General features: G+C 46.8%; 2 protein-coding genes across 2 annotated transcripts; one reads left to right on the forward strand and one right to left on the reverse strand.

Annotated features, from left to right (window-relative positions):
* The first annotated feature begins 4,649 nt into the window (after positions 1–4,649).
* On the forward strand, positions 4,650–11,861 carry aga (aspartylglucosaminidase). The gene is made up of 9 exons (XM_037462031.2): positions 4,650–4,925; positions 6,661–6,814; positions 7,652–7,764; positions 8,262–8,374; positions 9,205–9,313; positions 9,945–10,020; positions 10,189–10,296; positions 11,109–11,242; positions 11,716–11,861. The coding sequence occupies exons 1-9, from the start codon at positions 4,817–4,819 to the stop codon at positions 11,814–11,816; spliced, it is 1,017 nt and encodes a 338-aa protein (XP_037317928.2). The 5' UTR covers positions 4,650–4,816; the 3' UTR covers positions 11,817–11,861.
* Positions 11,858–19,008, reverse strand: neil3 (nei-like DNA glycosylase 3). Its single transcript, XM_037462030.2, has 10 exons — positions 17,909–19,008; positions 17,711–17,820; positions 17,050–17,184; positions 16,713–16,926; positions 16,088–16,162; positions 15,662–15,828; positions 14,435–14,610; positions 12,794–13,208; positions 12,399–12,552; positions 11,858–12,260 (listed from the first exon to the last, which is right to left on the reverse strand). Exons 1-10 carry the CDS (start codon positions 18,011–18,013, stop codon positions 12,090–12,092), a joined length of 1,722 nt encoding a protein of 573 aa, XP_037317927.2. The 5' UTR covers positions 18,014–19,008; the 3' UTR covers positions 11,858–12,089.
* Positions 19,009–19,881: the final 873 nt, after the last annotated feature.

Here is a 19,881-nt window from a genome sequence, read left to right on the forward strand (position 1 = left end):
CTCCCCCTGTTCAGGTAAAATACCACATTCCACAAACATCAAGCCTATCATGGTTTGGTTTAATATAAGAATTAACTTGAATTGTTATCTTTGAAGGTACAACACGTTATCGTCAGGCTAATAGCACTTTGATATCTGCAGATTTTATTCTAAACATGAATATAAGCACTAATGTGACAATGGGTCGTTTGTGGTTAACCAAAATGTGTTACTACTTTATTAGATAAATGTAAAGTTCTACAAAGTGAGATAAATTTTGATACACCGATATATTCTCTTTGACAAAAATGGCAACGCTTAAATGTGACATGTCGTCCAAACGAAGCACAGTTGGCCCATTAACCTGCGCGAGAATGCGAGTCGAATAAATGAGCAATTAGCTAGTTAATTGGCATTTGTTGGCTATGCTTTAAAAAGACAAACGTATGTAAAATTCCTCCTGTATATTTTTTTTTATACTTTACTTTTCAGGGGAGCGTGCTTCATAAAGTGATGTTGTTTGATAGACTTGGGTTATGTTTTCTCTGAGGACAGATCTGTTCAGCGGGAACACTTTGTCCAGTGCCAGCCACCAACAGAGGACTTCTTCTTGTTCTTGTGGCTGACAGCTGGTATCGCAGCTTACCTGGTTGGCATTTTACCCCATTCGCCTCCTCAGAAAGTCTACTGATCCGTCAGCAGACCCGTCAATGCTGCCATCTGAACTTCTCTGTTTGCAACTTTGTTACAAAGAAAGGTCTCTGGACAAACCGTCGTACCATCTGTCTCGGACGCCGCGTAAAAGCGTGCAAAAAGAGCTAATTGACTTTGCTGGCATTCGAGATAAAGTATAGAAACCCTTGGGATGGCAGAGAATCTCTTTGGTTTCCTGTGTTCGCAGGATGAATCGATTTGGCTAAATTGTGAAAAATACCGGGATGGGATTCCCGCAGGTCAACACATTCATTAACTGATGGTTTTCAGCATGAGCCGCCATCAACGTAGCCGCGAACAATTCAAAGTTTACCTTCAAAACACCATTTTGCAGATTCTTATTCTGACATTGGGACACCAATTTGTTAACAATGGAACTGAAATGATTATCATTATACTGACACATTGGGTCTCTTATATCTCAATATTTGCATGGCACATATAGCGTAATTAAGATATGATTAGGCAACTAGATAGAATTATGGTCTGGACCGGGTTTGTTTAGCTAATCACCTCTACAACCGTTGGCCAAATATTCCAAACATGTCCAATCTTTTCATTCAATTAGATGATTGTCGGTTGCTTAGTATCGCTACCAGCAACTAGCTAATCCGTGAGGTGAGGTTTTCCATCTGATCATTTTTACATGAGCTAAAATACATAATCATTTAACTCTGAAATTCGTAATAATCCAGGAGCACCCAAGACACGATTAATTCCCCTATTGAATAATATATTGAAAATTCCCCCCAACAAGTCAGCAGACGTCCACCAGGAAGAAGACATTTCCAGATATTACACGGTACACAGCACTACTGTGGTTTGGATGTCTTCCAGGATGCCATCACAGTCACGTGTACCGACATCGCCAAAGCCCTCCCACTGTCATGAAGGACTTTATAAAATACCCAAAAGGACACCGGTGACTGATGAAGTTAGTATTAAAGACATATTCTTTTAACAGCTGTTCTTTAATGCAATCAATAACGCGGGTGAAGGTAATAATACGCTCTCATCCATTTTCTCTCTGTCAGACGCCCCTGTCAAAATCACACTGGGACTTCCCATTGTTTAAGGAAAAACCAATGAATAAAATATAAGTGAAAATTGTATTTTTTATATGAATAATGTAAAAGAGGGCACGCTGTTGGCGTCCACGTCTCAAGGTTAGACTACATTGTTACTTCCCTCCACCTGCCCCGCGCTTTGTTCTGCTTTGGCAAGAAATGACAGGATCCAATTCCATTAAGTTTTCCGATCTGAGGGACACTTTGCCTCCTCCGCCGGGATGCGTTATTCCAGGACCTTGAATAAAAAAAATTAAAAAAAATTCCCCGACGCCAGCGGGAGGTGCGTTGTGTCACGGCGGGCGCCATATGCTCCGCCTCGGAGAGCACGCCGAAACTTTTCACCGCAACCCATATCCCTCACTCTGTCACAATCAGCTGCGTCCTCCCAGGAGGTAAATTAGAGGAGATGAAGAAAGGACTGACACAACATTGATTCGTACTATTGAAGGATGACACTTAACTAATGGCCAAACCTGCTCTCTGAGGAAATGTGTGTTTTGGTTTGTGACTAGCAATCAAAATCCAGACCGATAAATCTAAAAAAAAAAAAAAAAGGTTTGCATTCATCATGTCTTCAGCCGGGTTGATGGGCCAATAAGATCCACATCGGGGAGCGGGTTTGTGGCTGAACCATGTCTGGGGGGTCACGCGGTTTGTTTTTATGAACAGAACCCCCGCGGGTGGGGGGGGGGGGGACGCACACCTTTGCGCGGAAACTCACACTCCGCCGCGGGCCTCGTGCGCCGTGAGGATGCGACACGTCTGTGAGCCTTTTTCTCGGCTCCTGTATTGATCGCCTGCTCCGTATTCACAGCGTACAGAGAAAAGGAGTAATCCATCGTGGTGTTTTTTTTTTGGGGGGGGGGGGGGGGGGGGACTCTTTTCTTCAGTACAGATAATAAATCCTTTCCCTTTCTCTTCAGAATTGACATTTCCTTCCTTTGATACTTTGGATCCGTCCGAGACGAATCAAAAACCGAGGCCCAGTGAAGCTACTTTTTGGCACCGTGGGATTAAGGTTTTTCTTGTCAAGGCATATTTTTTTCTCATTGACCTCCTGTATTTATTAATCTTCATCATCATTATCCTAATTAGGGTTAATACTAAACTCTTTGTTCATTCGAAAGCAACTTCCTTGTATTTGAATTTTCCCTTCACGAGTTGATGAGGACCGCTGACTGAATGTCCAATTAGTTTTGGTCTCTTACTCTCATTTTGGGAAGAGGTGTATGCTCAGACGAGATCTTCTGAGGCACCACCCTTTGTGGAACACATCCTTTGGAGTATCCAGCCTCTGAATTGAGACACATCTACAGCATTTGGACTTACAGCTTTCAGACGCTTTTGATGTAGACTGTTAACACAAGATCAGTCAGACACATCAAGTGATTGTCTGATTATTCTGGCTGTACAGCGATGCTCTCTTTTTTCGAGCAACAAAGTCTCTTTTGGGATGTAGCTCAGTGATTGGTCAAACTTCCCTCGAATGAACATGTAGACGCATACAAATAGCATCTTGATGCAAGGGCCAAAGGCTGTAACTAAATGTTTTTCGTACATTCAAATAATACTTTGAGATAAATATATGCTAAAATGTGTAGAGCGATAAATGTGCGCGTTATGGTGTGACATTGGCCATATTTTCCCTGAAGCCAAAGCAAGCCATGAAACCAAACCCCTAATTAATTTCAACTAAATGAGTGAGAACCATGCAATGGACTAAACCCTGTAACTTATGCCAGGCTGAATTGTTGTAAAAGCACAAGAACACCGGACAGGGAACCAGTCAGCAACAAGGGCAGCCTATCAGCTTGCTGTTCCTTTTCCAAGCACACAACAGACTGCGCTGAGTCAAGACCTCTTGGAAAAGCACAAGCAGTAACATCTGCTGGCTGCTAATGCTTGCGTTAGTTTCCCGGCATCTCGGCAGCGAACGAGTTCCCCGGAGAGCGGTCGTCACGATCCCAAGCTGCCAGCAGCACAGTCAGGTGGTTTCATCCGAGCCCCTTTGGTGTGAAAAGTGAACTCTGCCAGGTGGAAAAGTTCATGCGGTAGACCTGTAGGAATTATTGGATGTTAGTTCAGTGAGGGGCTGCCCGGTGAAGCATCTCAGTTTAGTTGCAATGCTCATTAAAATTCTTCACTGGAATCATTTCTCATTTGAAAATACACCCTCACCAGGGGGGGAAAGTGAACTTCTCAGTAATGTAACAGGAGAGAAAAGCGAACGTCAGTCAAGTAAAGCAAAGCTTACACTAATAAGGGTAAAGGTGAATTTAATTTTATGTCAGCGGCTCCTGTCTGACTGCAGACGTTTTGACTTGTAAGATTTAGTTAATGATAGAAAAAGGCAATGAAATAAGAAATAAGATGGCTTGATGCCATTACTTATTAAACATGTGCTATTCTTTCTGCTGGGACATGCCATAATGATGGCTGTTTAAATTCAAGATGGAGGATGATTATGCAAACGTGAAGACATTTAGCATGATGGTGGAGATGGGCCAGCCTCAATACCTGTGTTTGGAGAATAATGTCTGAACACTTTTTCTGTCTAATTAGCATGGGTGCCTGGATTTTATATTGCATGACATCCAGCCAGAAACTTTCAAATAACATTATTTCCCTCAGTTGTATTTATCAGACAGAATAATTGACTACCTCCTGTATTATTCAGAATGTTTGTTCCATTCTTTTCAAAGGTTCCATAAAAGGCAAATACGTGGTGATGGGAAGGAAAATATATAATGGATGATTCATGTAGATCTATGTCCCCACCTGGTACTTTGGGGTTTTCTTATCTGAGATAATCATAAGAAACATGTGGTGGATGATCATGACAGAATCCCCCTTCTTCGGAGTAATTTGCACTGCCCCTTTAATCAAGACCACGCCCACTACGCACGTGACACAACAAGGAAGCAGAGACAGCGCCGTGGCAAAGAAGTTCAAACACAACGTTACATTGAAGCGAAACGTAGCTATCTTTTAAAACAGGTGCCACGTGACAATGAGTCGCAGATAACGTTCACGCGGCGCTTCGTCAGGGCGACATGTTGCTGGTGCTCCTTGTGCCGACTTTAACCGCCCTGCTTCCGTTCGGGCACGCGGCGCTTCCTCTCGTCATCAACACGTGGGCGTTCAAGAACGCGTCGGCCGCAGGTAAAACAAAGAGCGGTTTCGTTAAGTCAGTCTCGTTGTCGAAAAGAATTGACGTGAGACCAACGTTGTTTCGGGGATGAGTATTTGAGGACGCTGATTGGCTGAGTTGTATGTCGCACATTTGTTTAGTGCTTAGACCCGCCCTCTGCTAGCGCAGCGACTCTTTGGCGCAAATATCATATTTTCCAAATTCCTGGATACTTTTGATCTTCAAAAAAACAGAAATGGGGACATTTTTCATAATTCAATATTCTTTTCTTTATCTTTATTGGGCTCAAGGAGGGTCGCTCATGTGGGGCCACGCCCCATTGTCGTCCATTGGCCAGCCGCCATCGATTTATATGAAATGATCCACCGATTATTTGGACCAAACGTTTAAGATGTCCTTGTGTTTTTTTCCATTATTTTCTGTCACCGTATAGGCCATGAAGACCGAGAGACCTTGAGATATGCAAACCCCAGAATCCACCATAACCAATATTTTCAGACCACAAGCTATTAAAAACAGCTCCACCCTGCAGATATGCTAGACCATCACAGTTGTGCACAGTTTTACAGGAAACTGGAAAAAAGTCCATAACTGTCCGCTCTAACTATTTGATTTCCTACAGGATCATCCATTGGACATGTTCAAATCGAAACCTGAAAATAGTGTGAGTTATCTTGTCAAGTCCACCGGCTGCACAGCTCAACGTGAAAAATAAATGAAGGGTGCTCAAAACATCTCAAACGGCGTCATCGATGCCTGCAGGTGATTAAAGTTACCTCAACAATCTCGCCATTTGATAGATGGATAGCCTTTAATTTATCAGATGCGCCCCCCCCCCCCCCAGGCAGGTGTGGAAATTAAAAAAACGCTATCTGTTCAGTGTGTAGACATTTAAAAGTGTATCTTTGAGCCCCCTGTTGAGCCGCTGATGCAGATCTCCTTTCCTCGGGGGGCTTACGGAAGCAGCTGAGAACAGCAGGCTAATCTCTTCCATTCTGCCTCGTGTAAAGGATTGTAATGCTGAGTTTAATATGCAAAAAAGAATTCAATCCTGAGACAAGAGCACTTACTAAAGATGGTACACGGACAGAATTTCTAGATGCATGGATCATAAATGATAAGCGGATGAGTTGGCGGCGGCGTCCCGCCGAACGCGGTGTGACGGGCTGAGATTTTCGAGGCAAGCTGGTGACAGTTCTGCCAGTTGGTATTTTGATCCCCCCCGTGAGCCCTCAGGGGATCAGTGACCAAATGCTTGTCAGCTCCCATTCCACTTATTAGGATTCCCTCGTACTGGTCATCTCGTGCATCGCCTCGATGTCCTTGTTAACGTTCAGCCTTTTTATTTGCAATAACTGACTAGCAAAAGTTATTTCCCCTACACATTTAACACCATTTCAAATCACACGCTCCAAAGTAAGCATGGCTATTGTTGTCATTTTTTAAAGGATTTACATCTTTTACATACCTCAACTGAATCAAAATATCTGCTTTGCTAAATGTGTTTTCTGGTATCAGATCATTTGAAATTAGCTGTCAGACTGGCAATAAACAAGATGTAGTTCAGTCTCGGCTCAGGACTCAAACCTTTTTGGAACTGACCGTGCCGTACCGGGCAGAGTTCACCTCAACGCCATGTGACCGGTGACCCTTGCCGTCCCGGGGGCGGGGGAGGGGGGAGTGATGTCCGCCTCTCAGCCGGTGCTGGTCTCAATGCCTCGCTGTGCTCTTTGTGTCGCGCTGCAGCATGGCGCGCCCTGCTGTCCGGGGGCTCGGTGCTGGACGCGGTGGAGCAGGGCTGCGCCCGCTGCCAGGTGGAGCAGTGCGATGGCAGCGTGGGCTACGGCGGCAGCCCAGATGAGTCTGGAGAGACCACGCTGGACGCCATGATCATCAACGGGTAAAACGAGCCCCGTTCGACCCGTAAAAGTCTCCTGCACTGAATTCTACAAAGCATGAAATAGTTTAAACTTCAATTATTATATTCAACCAAAAAGGCAGCAGTAGTTTCCAGTAAATTATGTTACTTTTAATCAATTTATCTATTTCTTTCTTTAAATTGAAAGCAGCAACTGGTTGGCCTTCCCAGTCAGCCTCTTTAATTCAGCTCTAGGATTATCATAATGATCTGAAAGCTTGCCAGCTATTAAATTCATAACTACAAACATATACTCATTCAGAGGATGGAATGGAATGCTCCCTTTTCCATTCGGCAGGGGGGAAAAAAACAGTTTTTTTGGTGGCATAGTTATGAATACATTGGTGGGAGGGAAGACGTTTCCTGCTCACTATCCAATAAAGCTGCACAAGAATCCCAGGCAGACACACTGCACACTTTGACCGAGGAGAGGAATCGAAACATCGGTACAGTTAAATAGAATCCAATGGACCAGCCCTGCAATAATTATGAGCCCTGTAATGCATTCAAACTGCTATGTTCAATTTTTGATCTCGTGTCCGGGAGAAATCTCGACTCGAAGGAAACTGGAGACTTTAGTTTGTGGTGAATAAACATTAGAAACACCTGCGGTGATGCAATTCATTTCACTGCTACAACACGTTGCAGCACCAGAGGTTTAAAGCATTTCTAGTATTACATGCTGCTGTAAAGTTTCTATTCTTCTGTGCATTGATCCAATTCCTAAATATCAGATTAGGTAATGTGATATTAGACTGGACTCCTTCTGCTAATCGTAAATGTAGGAAGTCTCCTCTTTCATCCTCTCTCGCTCACCAGGGACACGATGGAGGTGGGTGCTGTCGCAGACCTGAGGAGAATCAAGAACGCCATCGGAGTCGCGAGAGCTGTGATGGAGCACACGGACCACACGCTGCTGGTGGGAGAGTCGGGTATGTGGGGGGGGGGGGGGGGTCTGAGATCCACACAGTTAAACATGTTTGACATGGACTGACCAACAGAGATCTGAAATGTGAGTTTAAAGGTGACTTTGATATTTGGATTTGCGTACTTTTTAGTGTAACATCAGAGGGCAGCGCTCGATGCGCGGCCTTTAGTTTGTAAAATAAATGATAACCGAGGAGCAGCTCAAGAAACATTGTACTTCATAATAACAGATGACTTGTAAACCAAATAAAACGCCACATATTTCAAGAAATACCAAACTGCCAAACCTCCCACGGTCTGAATCAGCCCATTGATTGAAATATGCATCCTCGTGGAACGTCAAGGTCACTGCTGCTCAGGACTTGTTCTCCCTCACACGCCAAATCCTAAAATGAGATTAGATGGCCTCCAGCCCCCCCGCCCTTTGTTTCCTTGTAACCCAAGGTCAGCGTGGACCAGAGTGTGTGACTTCACCTGAAAGTATTACTTCTGTCTTTTATAGCCTCCGTGTTTGCTGAAAACATGGGCTTCATCGCAGAAGACCTGACTACCAACAAATCTGTGAATATTCTCTCCCAGTGGCTGAAGGGCAACTGCCAACCTAATTATAGAAAGGTGTGTGTGTGTGTGTGTATTGGAGTGTGTCTTTCTCACTTGTATCGACTGCATGCATGCTGCTTCTGAAAGATTGATAAGCAGAAAAACCAGAAAGGAGATCATAAAAAGGTCTGCTTTTGTGGTGGGGGTGATGCCCTACAGCGCCGGGTTGTTTCTATTCTTTAAAATAAACCTTCTCACTTCCGCAATAACGGCCCAAAAGCTCCGGGTTGGGGTTTCTCTTCAGCTTCCTTCTTCTGTCGGCCCGCTATTGCTCCAGAAATCAAATCCATCGCCACCCTTTTCTCCCTCTGGGTGGTTGGCTTTGAGGACCCGAGGTGATTCACGGCTCTGCGTGGGAGGCAGGTGCTGCGTTGAAGGTCAATCCCAGGCGGGGGGGGGGGGGGGGGGTGGAGGAGGAGAAGTCGCAGCACCTCTACCACCCAGGGTTGGCCCGACTGTTCACACTCTATTTAGCGAGCGCAGCGGAGCGCGTTAGAGAGCTGTACTGAAGGGGAGGGGGGGGGGGGGGGGGGGGGGGGGGGAGTACTACGCCGTGGTGAGGTCAAAAAAACTGCACCTCCGTTCTGTAAAACAAGTATTACCCTCGTGAAATAGAATATTGTAGACTTTTTCTCTTTTGGTTAGTAATGTCAGTGTCTAAAGGTAGTGCTGAGAGACGGGGAAGCCACTTCTCCGTCTCAATGAAACCTGATGTGTGGCTGCAGCGGGGATTTGTTAACTGACTGGTCCAGTGACTGGATGTGAGGTTCCACGGAGAGAGAATCGAGCCCATGGCTTTATTTCATTCAACCCCCTTTTGTGTCTTCTCTCCCGCTTCCTAAAAGAACGTGTTCCCAGACCCGTCCCAGTCCTGTGGCCCCTACAAGCCCAGGGCGGCAGTGAGAGCGAAGAAGAGGCCGCGCCACGGCAACGTCCGCTCCCACGACACCATAGGTAGGTTTCACCTGAGGAGGAGGAGCAGGAGCTGGAGGAGCTGGAGCTTCAGTTCCTGTCGAAATGCTAACATTTGTAGAAGGGAACCTGGATTTGTTTTGTTTCATTTCCAGGTTCCAGACTCTGTTTTTCCCGGCCTCTACCAATGTTTCCTGCTTTGATGTTCTCACGCGGACCCGTGTTCACCCTCCTTTGAAACCCCCCCCCCCCCCCCCCCCCCCAAGTTCTGTTCCGCTCTTGATGTGCTCGTGAAAATAAGGTGGCGCTCCGTTTGGGAGTACTGTAGCCGGGGGCGGTGTTCTACAGAGCCTGCACACGGCCCGGGGGGGTGGGGGGGTGGGGGGGGAATCGAATCCCGTCCAGGCGGCTCTTATTTTCAGTTTGTCGCTACCAAATGCTTTTCATTATAAAGCCCTTTTAGACATTTTATTTCCGCTTTCTACTTTTTAAAAATGTAATATGATCTGAGCTGATCAGGACACCCGGAGTCATTGGATTTTAATATTACGCTGTCAGAACGCTCCAGCAGAATCAGGGCGACGTCACACAGGGGCCTCAAATGGCTTTTCCCTTCAGCTGGAGGATGGCTGACGTTTCGATAACTGACTTCTTTCTGCTTCTTTCGCACCAGGGGTGGTGGCGCTTGATCGAAATGGTCACTTGGCGGCTGGTACGTCGACCAATGGACTAACTCACAAAGTTCCAGGGTACGTAGTTGTGTATCATGCACGGAATGTTACCCAAGTACATATGTAAGAGCCTTTGATGGAGATGCGTCATTGTAAGATTTAGGGACGTATTTTCCATGTTTCGGAGAAAAGATTTATGTTTTCTTTTTGTCTGACTATGCTTAAACCCTGTCGCCGTTCCTGTAGTCGTGTCGGGGACTCCCCCATCGTCGGGGCGGGGGCCTACGCAGACAGCTCGGCTGGTGGTGCTGCTGCTACCGGAGACGGAGACGTCATGATGCGCTTCCTGCCGAGGTATCCCGCAGTTTTGGTTCCAAATGTACACGAAAGACGGCGTCCTGTCGTCAATCTGAATCTATCAGCAGAATATCTGTGCTTTAAATCCACCAGAGGAGTTGACAGAAACTCCTCTTTGTCTTTCGGGGACTATTGACAGGTGTTTCACAGGCAGCACATTTCTGGTGCAAAACTAAAGGTGCACCAACATTCTTACAAAGGGGGGGGGGGGGGAGGTGTGACTACTTTGCCCCCAAACTGTCACGCTTATATTTTTGCGATATTTGCTGGAGACGAAAGCTGCAGACTATTTATCTGGGGTCGTTTGCGTTAAAGTTTCACTGAGCTTTACAGTCACACACAGACACACACACCTGCAGGGGCGGTTTCACTCACAGCTTTCCGATTCACGTCCTGGAACGATTGAGGGGGGGGGTTACATTTTTTTTCAAGAGGGCCGTGCTACTTGTGTGAACTGAAGTGTGCATGTCATTTATTCTCCATGCCAAGCACTGCTTCTGGAGGTATGATGCAGCAGTAATGTGTCACCACGGTGATTTTACTCCACCTGACAAGCTGGATCTCTTGTGTGGGAATGGACACCAAAGACGTACGGACTCCCTGAAGAACACCTTTCATACACATTTTCCCTCTTTAAAGCAAAGTTTGATGCTATACATTTATTTATGGTAGTGATTTGTTTGCATCAGATTTATCCCACATTTATAACCGCGAGTGCATCTCCATCCTCCTCATCATCCTCCTGGTTGGTGGCCCTGACAGCTCTTGTTAGCTCGCCTCATGTGTGCTGCGTGTAACCCTGCCAACAGTTTCTTGGCCGTGGAGCTGATGAGGGCCGGGGCAGATCCCTCTGCAGCCTGCGAGACGGCCCTTTCCAGAATCAAGAGGCATTACTCCGGCTTCTTTGGAGCCATCATCTGTGCTAACACGACAGGCCATTATGGTGAGTGTTAGGGTTCACAAGTACTGTTGGGTTACTGCTGAAGGTACAGACACACACACACACACACACTCGCATCTAATTTAACCATTTGCAAGAATTTCCGTTGTAAAAAAGGATTGAACGTATGAGAAATATAGAAGTGGTCCTTGTATATTACTTACTGAAACTGAGTGTAAAAATGCTGTGAGAATATTGTCATCCTGAGGCGTTTAAATGGATTGATTGACCGAAGGTTATCCAAACTTTGCCTACACTAGTTTTTAAGTACAATAAGTATCTTGGTAGGGTGATCAGACATTGGAATGAGCCCTTTGACCCGGACTCTAACAGACCCCTTAACAGCCAGCATAAGAGTAAATCACACCGGATGTTTGACTTTGACTAACTCTTGTGTTGATGTACTGTGCAGATTGCATTTTAAACTATATGTTTTGATGGTGTAAAAGTGTCTTGTGTTCTTTCCTCCTAAAAAGGTGCCGCCTGTAACAAAGTCCCCGGCTTCTCCCAGTTTCACTTCGTGGTGTCGGACTCTGAGTCGGGTTCACCTCTTCTCAAATCTGTGGACTGCATTTAAAAGCTGTGTCAGGTTCTTAAAAGAATAAACACTCAAGATACTGTATTTTTGGACTTGTTTTTATTGAAAAATATAATGCAATTTTGAAATTAATGTCCCAGGGCATTTTAATTAGTTCTGCTTTTTTTTTCTATAGTTATTAATCAGTCTCCGGAGACCTTTTTGAAAGACAAATACAACGGAGCATTTTGTAATAAACAAGCAGTTGGGCATATATCTAAAAGGTTTAATCGATATTCTCCATTTAATTGATAACAGTTGAGTAAAAACCCACTAACATCCAGGGAGCGTGGAGCTCTCTGCCCACTGGAACAAGTCACACTGTTTGCCCTTCGGAAGGCTGCAGACGTAGAAGTTTCGCCCGTTGTTGGGTCCCAGTTTCAGAACCGTCCGCATTAAACAGCGTTTCCAGTGGTGACAGAGAGGGAAGTGCAAGTCCGCCCACTGCGACACAGGAAATGGGTTTGGGTTAAAGGTCGTTTTAGGCATTTGAATTCGATAGCAGATACGCAAAATAGAAAAAGCAGATTTAGCAGTAATTTTTTAATTTAAAGATCAGCCACGTAACGCCTCCGTATTCACCTCGAAGAAGTTGCACTTGGTTTCCCTGGGAAGCGAGCAGGTGTAGAACTGGCGTCCCTTGTTGTCCCCGTCCTTGTGGACCGTGCGGAGGACGGCTGGCCGGCGATGGGACGCACAACAAGGGGCACCGGAAGAGACGAAGGGGGGCCGGCGGCTGGTGGGGGGGGGGGGAAGTCTTATTAGTACGAGCTCTCTGCTGCCCCAGCGTCACCAACAACCCTGTTTGCGCTCCTCAATCACTGCACTTTTTATTCGCCGAATGTCGCATTACTATTCCACGGTGAGATGCTTTTTTTATTTATTTATTTTTTTATCTCACTCATCTCCCTGAGGTTGCAAAAAACTTCTCTTATTATAAACTTATTCATGAAAAACCAAGCGAGAGATTCACTCACCGTGAGTCGGGGGCTGCGTTTGGAGCATTGTTACCGGGAAAGGGGCTGTGATCAATTCTCATTTTCTTGGATGGGTGACTGTAGGAGGCCAGCGATTCCCCACCGGAGGGCTCGGCACTTTGCCTCTGCCAGCCACCAGAGGCATAATTGGGGCTCGCTGTCCCCCGGCAGATGCCGTATTTATATAAACCTCGCTCTGCCGCCAAGGAATTCAAATGACTGCCGGCTGGGGAGAGCGGCGAGTTTACAGGCTTTGGTCGCTCGCTCATGTCGGTGAAAACCAGGGTGGAAGTCCCGAGCGCAGACCTCCAGTTGACTTTGAGCTCCTCCTGTGGCTTCCTGAAGGCAGTGCAGGGGTGTTTAATCAGAGCGGGGGTGAAGGGCGACGCCTCCGGGTTAATGTCATCTTTGTGAGCTGTGGAGAAGGAGAGGGGAGCACATAAAATGCAGGTGCTGGTCGGCTCCGAGTGGTTATCTCGCTATAAAATGTACCGTTAAGTGACAGGCTGCCTTGTCCTCGCACAAAGTGTTGCACAACATGCTCAATTGGGTTAACTGATCTCAGGAGGCGATGTTCTCCGTAACGGGGAACTACGGCATCAGAATCTTAAAACTGTGGTTTAAGAGCAAGGCACTGCAAGCTGTTTTATAAAACGTGTTCTGTAACGCCACAGAAGAAAATCTAAACATTTGAGTCCACTTTCTCTGAGGAAGAAACGTGTCGGGCACATCTATACATTTAAGCGTTGAGCAGTCGAGGAAAGAAATGACATTGACTCTGATGTGGCTACAAGTGCAGAAGGTACAAAACAGTCAAAAGATATTTGATCAAAATCCGTTTAAAAGTCAAAATATGCCAGGTAAAAAAAAAAAAAAGTAGAATTAGGTTGAAAAAGAAGGTAAAAATGTTGTGTCGACAGATTGATGGAAAATAAGTAAGTATATATGTCAAATATTTTGGAAATAAAGTCAGAATAGGTTACGCTGAAAAAACATCATGCAGCATTCCAATGCAAACTGCGTAATTCCAGTGACCAGTTGAATGACGTCACCACGGCGACCAGGTAGCGATGCTATTAGCTAGCTGATGCAGGCACACAAGAAAAAAGTGACCGAGGATGTTTAAGGAACCAGGAATGGGGTTTTTGTGTGACTCATTTGTATGTTAACATGAGCCTGTCCAAAGTGAACTTACTGCAGGAGTCAAGGCCAAAGCGGAGGGTTGGCGTTTGTCAACAGCTTAGAAACCTCTGCACAACAAACCCTGCGGCGAGACAACTTTAGTCCTGAGTGATTCTCTGACAGCTGCACAATCAGCTGCCGTTAAAGAAAAGCGTGATCTAATCAAAAATGTGCGCCTGGTATTCAAAAAAAAGAAAAAAGTAAATTGTTCAGCTGTGCACCCGAGAGACAGCAGGGACATTTCCTTCACACACTGGTTCCCTGCTGCCATCATCTCATCACAGTCAGAGAAAAGTGGCCACTGACACACACACAAGTACTTACGCATCAACAGCAAACAGCATCATTCATGGGTCGTTCAGCTGAACAACCACAGATACCACGCTTTGCTTTCCTGCTAACAAGCGCCTTCTGCCCCCCCCCCATTAAAGCCAGCGAGTGTGCCGACGTGTCGCTCACCCTCGGCCCTCGCAGTGAAGCAGGCGTCGCAGGCCCTGGCCGCCGGCTGGTTGATGAGCGTGCAGAGCTGACAGGCCCAGCCCTCCTCCTCCTCCTCCTCTTCCTCCTTAGCCGCGCTGCCATTGGTCGGCTCGCTGCAGGCCCAGCTGATCAGACTGTTCCTGCCCGGGAGCTTGCTGTGTAGGAGAGACGGCCGTGAGGTAACCTGCTGAAGCCGGCGTCCTAACGAGGCCAGATAGCGCTGCTGTGTTTCTGCATCGGCGAAGAACGGACACACACATACACACACACATCCCCCATCGACGAGGGGAGACAAACTGTACTTCTAAATGTCCTTTGTGTAAAATGCACAATGTCAATGACGCTGGGCTTAATGTTAGAAACATCAGGAGACATCGATGACTATTGCATTGCTTTATAGTTTTCCTAAATGGTTTACCTAGTGGGGACATGTAAACACAATCCCTATTTCACAGGCATTAAGATTAAAAGCAATTCAAATATATGCTATAAAACGACTATAAACACCAACTTGATTACAGCCGGAAGAGGCAACTTTAACTTTACAAACATTTCCAGAGGATGCAGAAATGCGACGAGGAAAAGGGCTTCACATAATTGCTCCGGGCTTTCGCGTCGGCGCTGCGACATGAAGCTCGACTGTGTTTGACAAGAAGGCAAATGTTGGATGCCGACTGTCGGCGAGGAGGAGAGCTTTCGGGGAACTTTCCTCACAGATTGCTTCATCAGCTGTGTGATGCGATGTAAGGGCTTTGGGCTCAAACCCCTCGCAAAGCTATGCTCAAATACGGCCCAGGAGGTGTTGAGCCTGTGCCCCGTCTGGCAAACACAGCCTTATATGCGCATTAATTCTCCCCCCCCGCCTCCACACAACACCTCCCACTCCCTGCCAAGCCCATCTGCCTGCAAAGATGGCCCCGCTAAATTTGAGCGTAATATCTCAAAGGCTTTAGAACTTTCTTTTTTTGTTGAGAAATTACACGCGCTGTCGCCTCTTGGTATTGAACCAAAAATGATCCAAATGTATCTTGTTCCCTTTAGCAAAGTGAACCTTACTCAATGCCATGCAATTCTCCCTTTGTTTTACTTAATAGTAACACTCCCATCCCTTTTGCGAATAAGACCGAGCTCCAACCACACAGCGGCTGCGGGGATGCAGGACAACGCCCCTTCAGGCAAAAGGGCCGAACGTCGGAGGCTTCGTACCTGACTTGGACCCCGCTGGGATCTCCCTTCTGACAGCTCCCGCAGAAGTAAGTCATCCTGCCGTTGTCTCCAAGACGACAGACTGTGATGACGCCGGAGCACTGGCCGCACCGGGGACGCTTGTAGACTTTGTAATGTTTGTAGAGAGGAGAGCCAGATTTGCGACACTGATGAAGATGAAAGAGGCAGAAAGATGAGGATAAAAAAAAAAAAGCATTGGCCTCCCCTTAATCATCTATAACAAAGGACAGGAATATTTGCTTTATCTCTTCTCTAGGCACTGGGGCTTTGTGCGTTCCCTTCATCCTCTACCACGCAGGATTACAAGTTATTCTGCTATTGCAAGTCAGTCCAAATGAGGTGTCCGCTAAATACCTGCAGGGAGCTGTGCAACTGTACAGAGCGACCATCGCAGGGACTTCTAACCTTGTAGAACAGGAGAGTGAAATCCCGCGTCATCTTCACCAGGTGGTGGAGCTGCTCGTCCGACAGCTGCTCGACCTGAAGGACCACGCAGCGGGGGAGAGCCCCGCAGGGGGGGGGGGGGGCAGAAAGGCGCTTCACAGTCAGCGAAACAATAAAACAAGCGTTTAAACAGGCAAAACAAACCAGGCATTGGAAACGATGCTGCAGAGAAACAGGGCACACGATGTGTTTCTGAGCCTCGGACCAGACGCCGGCTCTCAGAGGCTCACATTCAGTCCTGGTTTGCCGTCCGACACCCGCCGACCCCTGGTAATAGTCGTGTAATAGCACTATCAAAGGGTCTCTTACCCTCTTAGAAATGAAATCACACTTCTCTTTCTTTGGGCTGCTGGTTAATGAAAGTATTTCCTGAGTGAATTGTGAAGCACCGGCTCTTTCACATGATATGCTTTTTAGATCATAAGTAATTAATGTCACGTTTTTTGACAAGCCCATAAGTCAGAGAGAGAAAACCCCAGTTTGAATCTCGATAAACATTCATGCAAATAATATGAAAAATATCCCCATTTCAAAAGCGACGACGGTTGTCTTGCATTTTCATTGTGCTTTTGTTCCTCTGCCGTACCTTCACGGCCGGGTGGAGGCCCGAGTCGAACAGGGCCTCGTTTTTAATGATGTTGCCGACTCCCGGCATGACGGCCTGGTCGAGGAGAACGTCGCACAGCATCCCGCCGCCGCGGCTCCTCACCGCCGCCACCGAGCGCGGGAAGCTGAACTTGGAGGAGCACACGTCCAGACCCTCCAGGGCCCTCACCCTCTGCTCGCAGTCCTCCGTCGACCTACAACGCCGGAACGAACTTAGGAAACGGCCAGCTATTCGAGCAACCAATGAGACTGGGGTGACCAAGGTGAACCTCCGTCCGGACCTCGATCCATCTCGGAGACACCCGTGTCCCTGTTACCTTATTTCCACCGCGCTGTCAAAGAAGCACACGGTGTCGTTAGTCAGGTGGATTTGCAGCACCGGTGCGCAGCCGGTCCTCTCCTTCCTCTCAGCGGGGTTTATACGCATCGATCCATTCATCCCGAAGTGGACTCTAACAGGATGCGACAATGAAAGAAGGGAAGGGAAGGAAACTCACACGTACAGACACAGCATGTTTCATTTTGCACTAAAGACTGACACCAAGGACACAAAGGAGGCCCGGTGCGCTTTCAAATTATTGGAGTTTCTGCATTAACTGAAAACAGGTAAGTCTCACTTCTCAACTGAATTAACCTACTGTGTTGCTGATATTCCTCAGGTCACATAAACCAGAATTCGGATTGACCCCAAATTCTCAGTTTGAGCTAAAAATTCCCAAATTCCTATTTTTATTTAAGTACGTATATTTCGACTGGTTGTAAAACATATGGCAAGCTGGTATTCAGACTAGTTTACTAGTCCTGAAACTCACCACCTTCCACTCGGATACTTTCCTGGAAAACTAACTAGACTGGCAGCATACTAGCTGGTATACGGACTAGTATACTAGGTGAACCGAGTCCGTGTAGTTAACTAACTAGCATGCTGCCGTGCGTGTTGGAATGCGCACCAGGTGGCAGGTGACGTAAAGCCGTTACCTCAACGATCTGGCACCGAAGTACATGAAGAGCTCCTTGCCCACCGTTTCCACTCCGGTGTACGGACACCCGACGAAGCCGTGGAAGGCGTTCCGCTGCGGGCCGTTTTTCTGTGAGGAGACGCGGGGAGGGCGAGGTGTTCACCGGTAGAAGTGTCACACGGACCCGCGGGTCTACTGGTGTCGCGGCGTAACTCACGGTGGACGCGGTCAAACTGCCTCTGCTCTCCTTCCATTTCTGCCCCTTCTGGACTTTGGAGCGGATCTTCTCTCCGTTCAACGTGCACCCCGGACCCTCGACCATCTTCCAGGTCAGACTTCAACTCTCCGTACGCGATAAAAAAACGGCCTCCGAAGCGGTCGGGTTGAAAAATGAAAGTTTTCGCCGCCACTTATTCAATTTGCGCGCATGCGCTGTGCGCTTTGTTTCCGGAAGTAACGTTAGGCGTTACGCGCACGTATCCAATGCACGCGCATCGTTAAGCTATTACTGTCAATTATCCTTAATATGTTTAATGACAACTCTGCAGGTAATGTTACTTGCAGGTAGATTCTCACAGTGTGGACACAAATTACAATTAAAAAATATTGAATTTTTACAGCGTGTGTGTACAGATTAATACATATTCAAACAGTTGTAGAATACTGACTTTAGTTTCCACTATAATGTATTTAGTTATAGTTATCAAGGGCTAATAATCAAGAGTGGGAGCAATGCATTGTCTTTCCACTTGAGGGCGCTGGTGTACAGTTAATGGTGGCTAATGTGCAAGATTTAGCCTACAATGTATAGACACAGAAAGATATGTGGATACATCGATAGGTAAACAGACAGGTAGACATTTGACTTCTCATTACACGTTGCATTCAAGTTCCTTAAAATGGTCCTGGACGTGTGTCCCTTGCTGCAGCCATTACACCCCAGGTGGTTTTCAACTGCCAGGCGTCATACAACCTCCCATTCCTCCACCAGGGTGTCCCATCTGGCTGAAGAAAAATAATTTGCATTTTTGTCAAAAGATTTGCTGCATGGATTGCCTTTGTAATTGCAACAACTTGTTTGCTCTGCAGTTTCCCCCAACCAGAAGCCCTTCTGTGGGCCCAGATAAAAAAAGCATGTATTCCATGTTCTCCAGCCAAGTGTACAGCCATGCCCTCCTTCAAAAAAGGCCGCACTCAGCAGTAACGTGTATTAACATCTGAAGGCTGCTCTCTTACATTAGCTCCAAGGGAAGTGGCACACTTGAAGCTGGGCCCCACCCAAGGAATTATAACTTAACTCGATCCAAGTTGCACAAAAAATACATGAAAAAGATCATGCCGGACCTACAGTATCCCAGGATTAAAGTGATAATATGTCCCTTCATATCTACAGTGTAGTGTTCCCTCTACAGAATAAAACATGTTGAAGATTAAAGGAAAACCACCATGTTGTGTCTTCAGATGAAAATGGCCACAACGACCTAAAAGTTGAGCAACGGCACCATTAATATATGGAGCATATTCCAGGTTCGTGCTGGAAGTCATACAGATTCTCCAGTATGGTTTCTGATGATTAAAACCCGGCTGAATCCAATCGTTTGTGACACGGCTGAGAAATACTAAAGCACAAACAAACGCTTAAATACCTGGAGAAAGATTGCGTGCACTACTCGTGCAATGCTGCACCCCGGCCTGGTTTCACTGTATTCAAGATGTATGTGTGTCCGTCTGTCGCACTTCCCTTCTCTCTCCCATTGCATCGTGGGTCGCGGGTTCCCCAGCTTTCCTTTGTGCGCCGGTTTGCCCTGTGAACCTTCACCAAGGAAGCTGCCTGTTCATTGCTGTTCTTCTGCGTCGTACCAGCACAGGTAAAAAGGACACGCGGCGGGCTCTTTTTGCTCAGTGAGACTGAACCCAACAACAGGCTCAATGGAGCGTGCGGTTTGTCAGCTAAAATGCAAAAAGTGCAGCTACAGAAGTACAGCATTCTGCAAACCAGACGATCACCCAGGCGTGGCCGGCATGAGCACCGGGGGTGGGGGGGGGGGCAGGTGTCGAGGGGTGTCAAGATAAATGCACTGTGCTCTCAGGTGTGACACACGGGCGGAAGCCAAAGTGGATCCTCAGAATGTGGAATTAGGAAACTCTAGCCGGTGCATGTACAAACACAGGTTTGACTGAGAGTGAGAC

Source organism: Pungitius pungitius, chromosome 2 (assembly GCF_949316345.1).
Source record: "Pungitius pungitius chromosome 2, fPunPun2.1, whole genome shotgun sequence".
NCBI lineage: Eukaryota > Metazoa > Chordata > Actinopteri > Perciformes > Gasterosteidae > Pungitius > Pungitius pungitius.

Coding starts and splice junctions, on each gene's coding strand:
- aga (XM_037462031.2), top strand. CDS start 4,817: ATGTTGCTGGTGCTCCTTGTGCCGACTTTAACCGCCCTGCTTCCGTTC. Junction 4,926..6,660: donor CAAGAACGCGTCGGCCGCAG/GTAAAACAAAGA, acceptor GTCGCGCTGCAG/CATGGCGCGCCCTGCTGTCC. Junction 8,375..9,204: donor GCCAACCTAATTATAGAAAG/GTGTGTGTGTGT, acceptor GCTTCCTAAAAG/AACGTGTTCCCAGACCCGTC.
- neil3 (XM_037462030.2), bottom strand. CDS start 18,013: ATGGTCGAGGGTCCGGGGTGCACGTTGAACGGAGAGAAGATCCGCTCC. Junction 14,611..15,661: donor CCCAGCGGGGTCCAAGTCAG/GTACGAAGCCTC, acceptor TCTCCTACACAG/CAAGCTCCCGGGCAGGAACA. Junction 12,261..12,398: donor CCAAGTGCAACTTCTTCGAG/GTGAATACGGAG, acceptor CCTGTGTCGCAG/TGGGCGGACTTGCACTTCCC.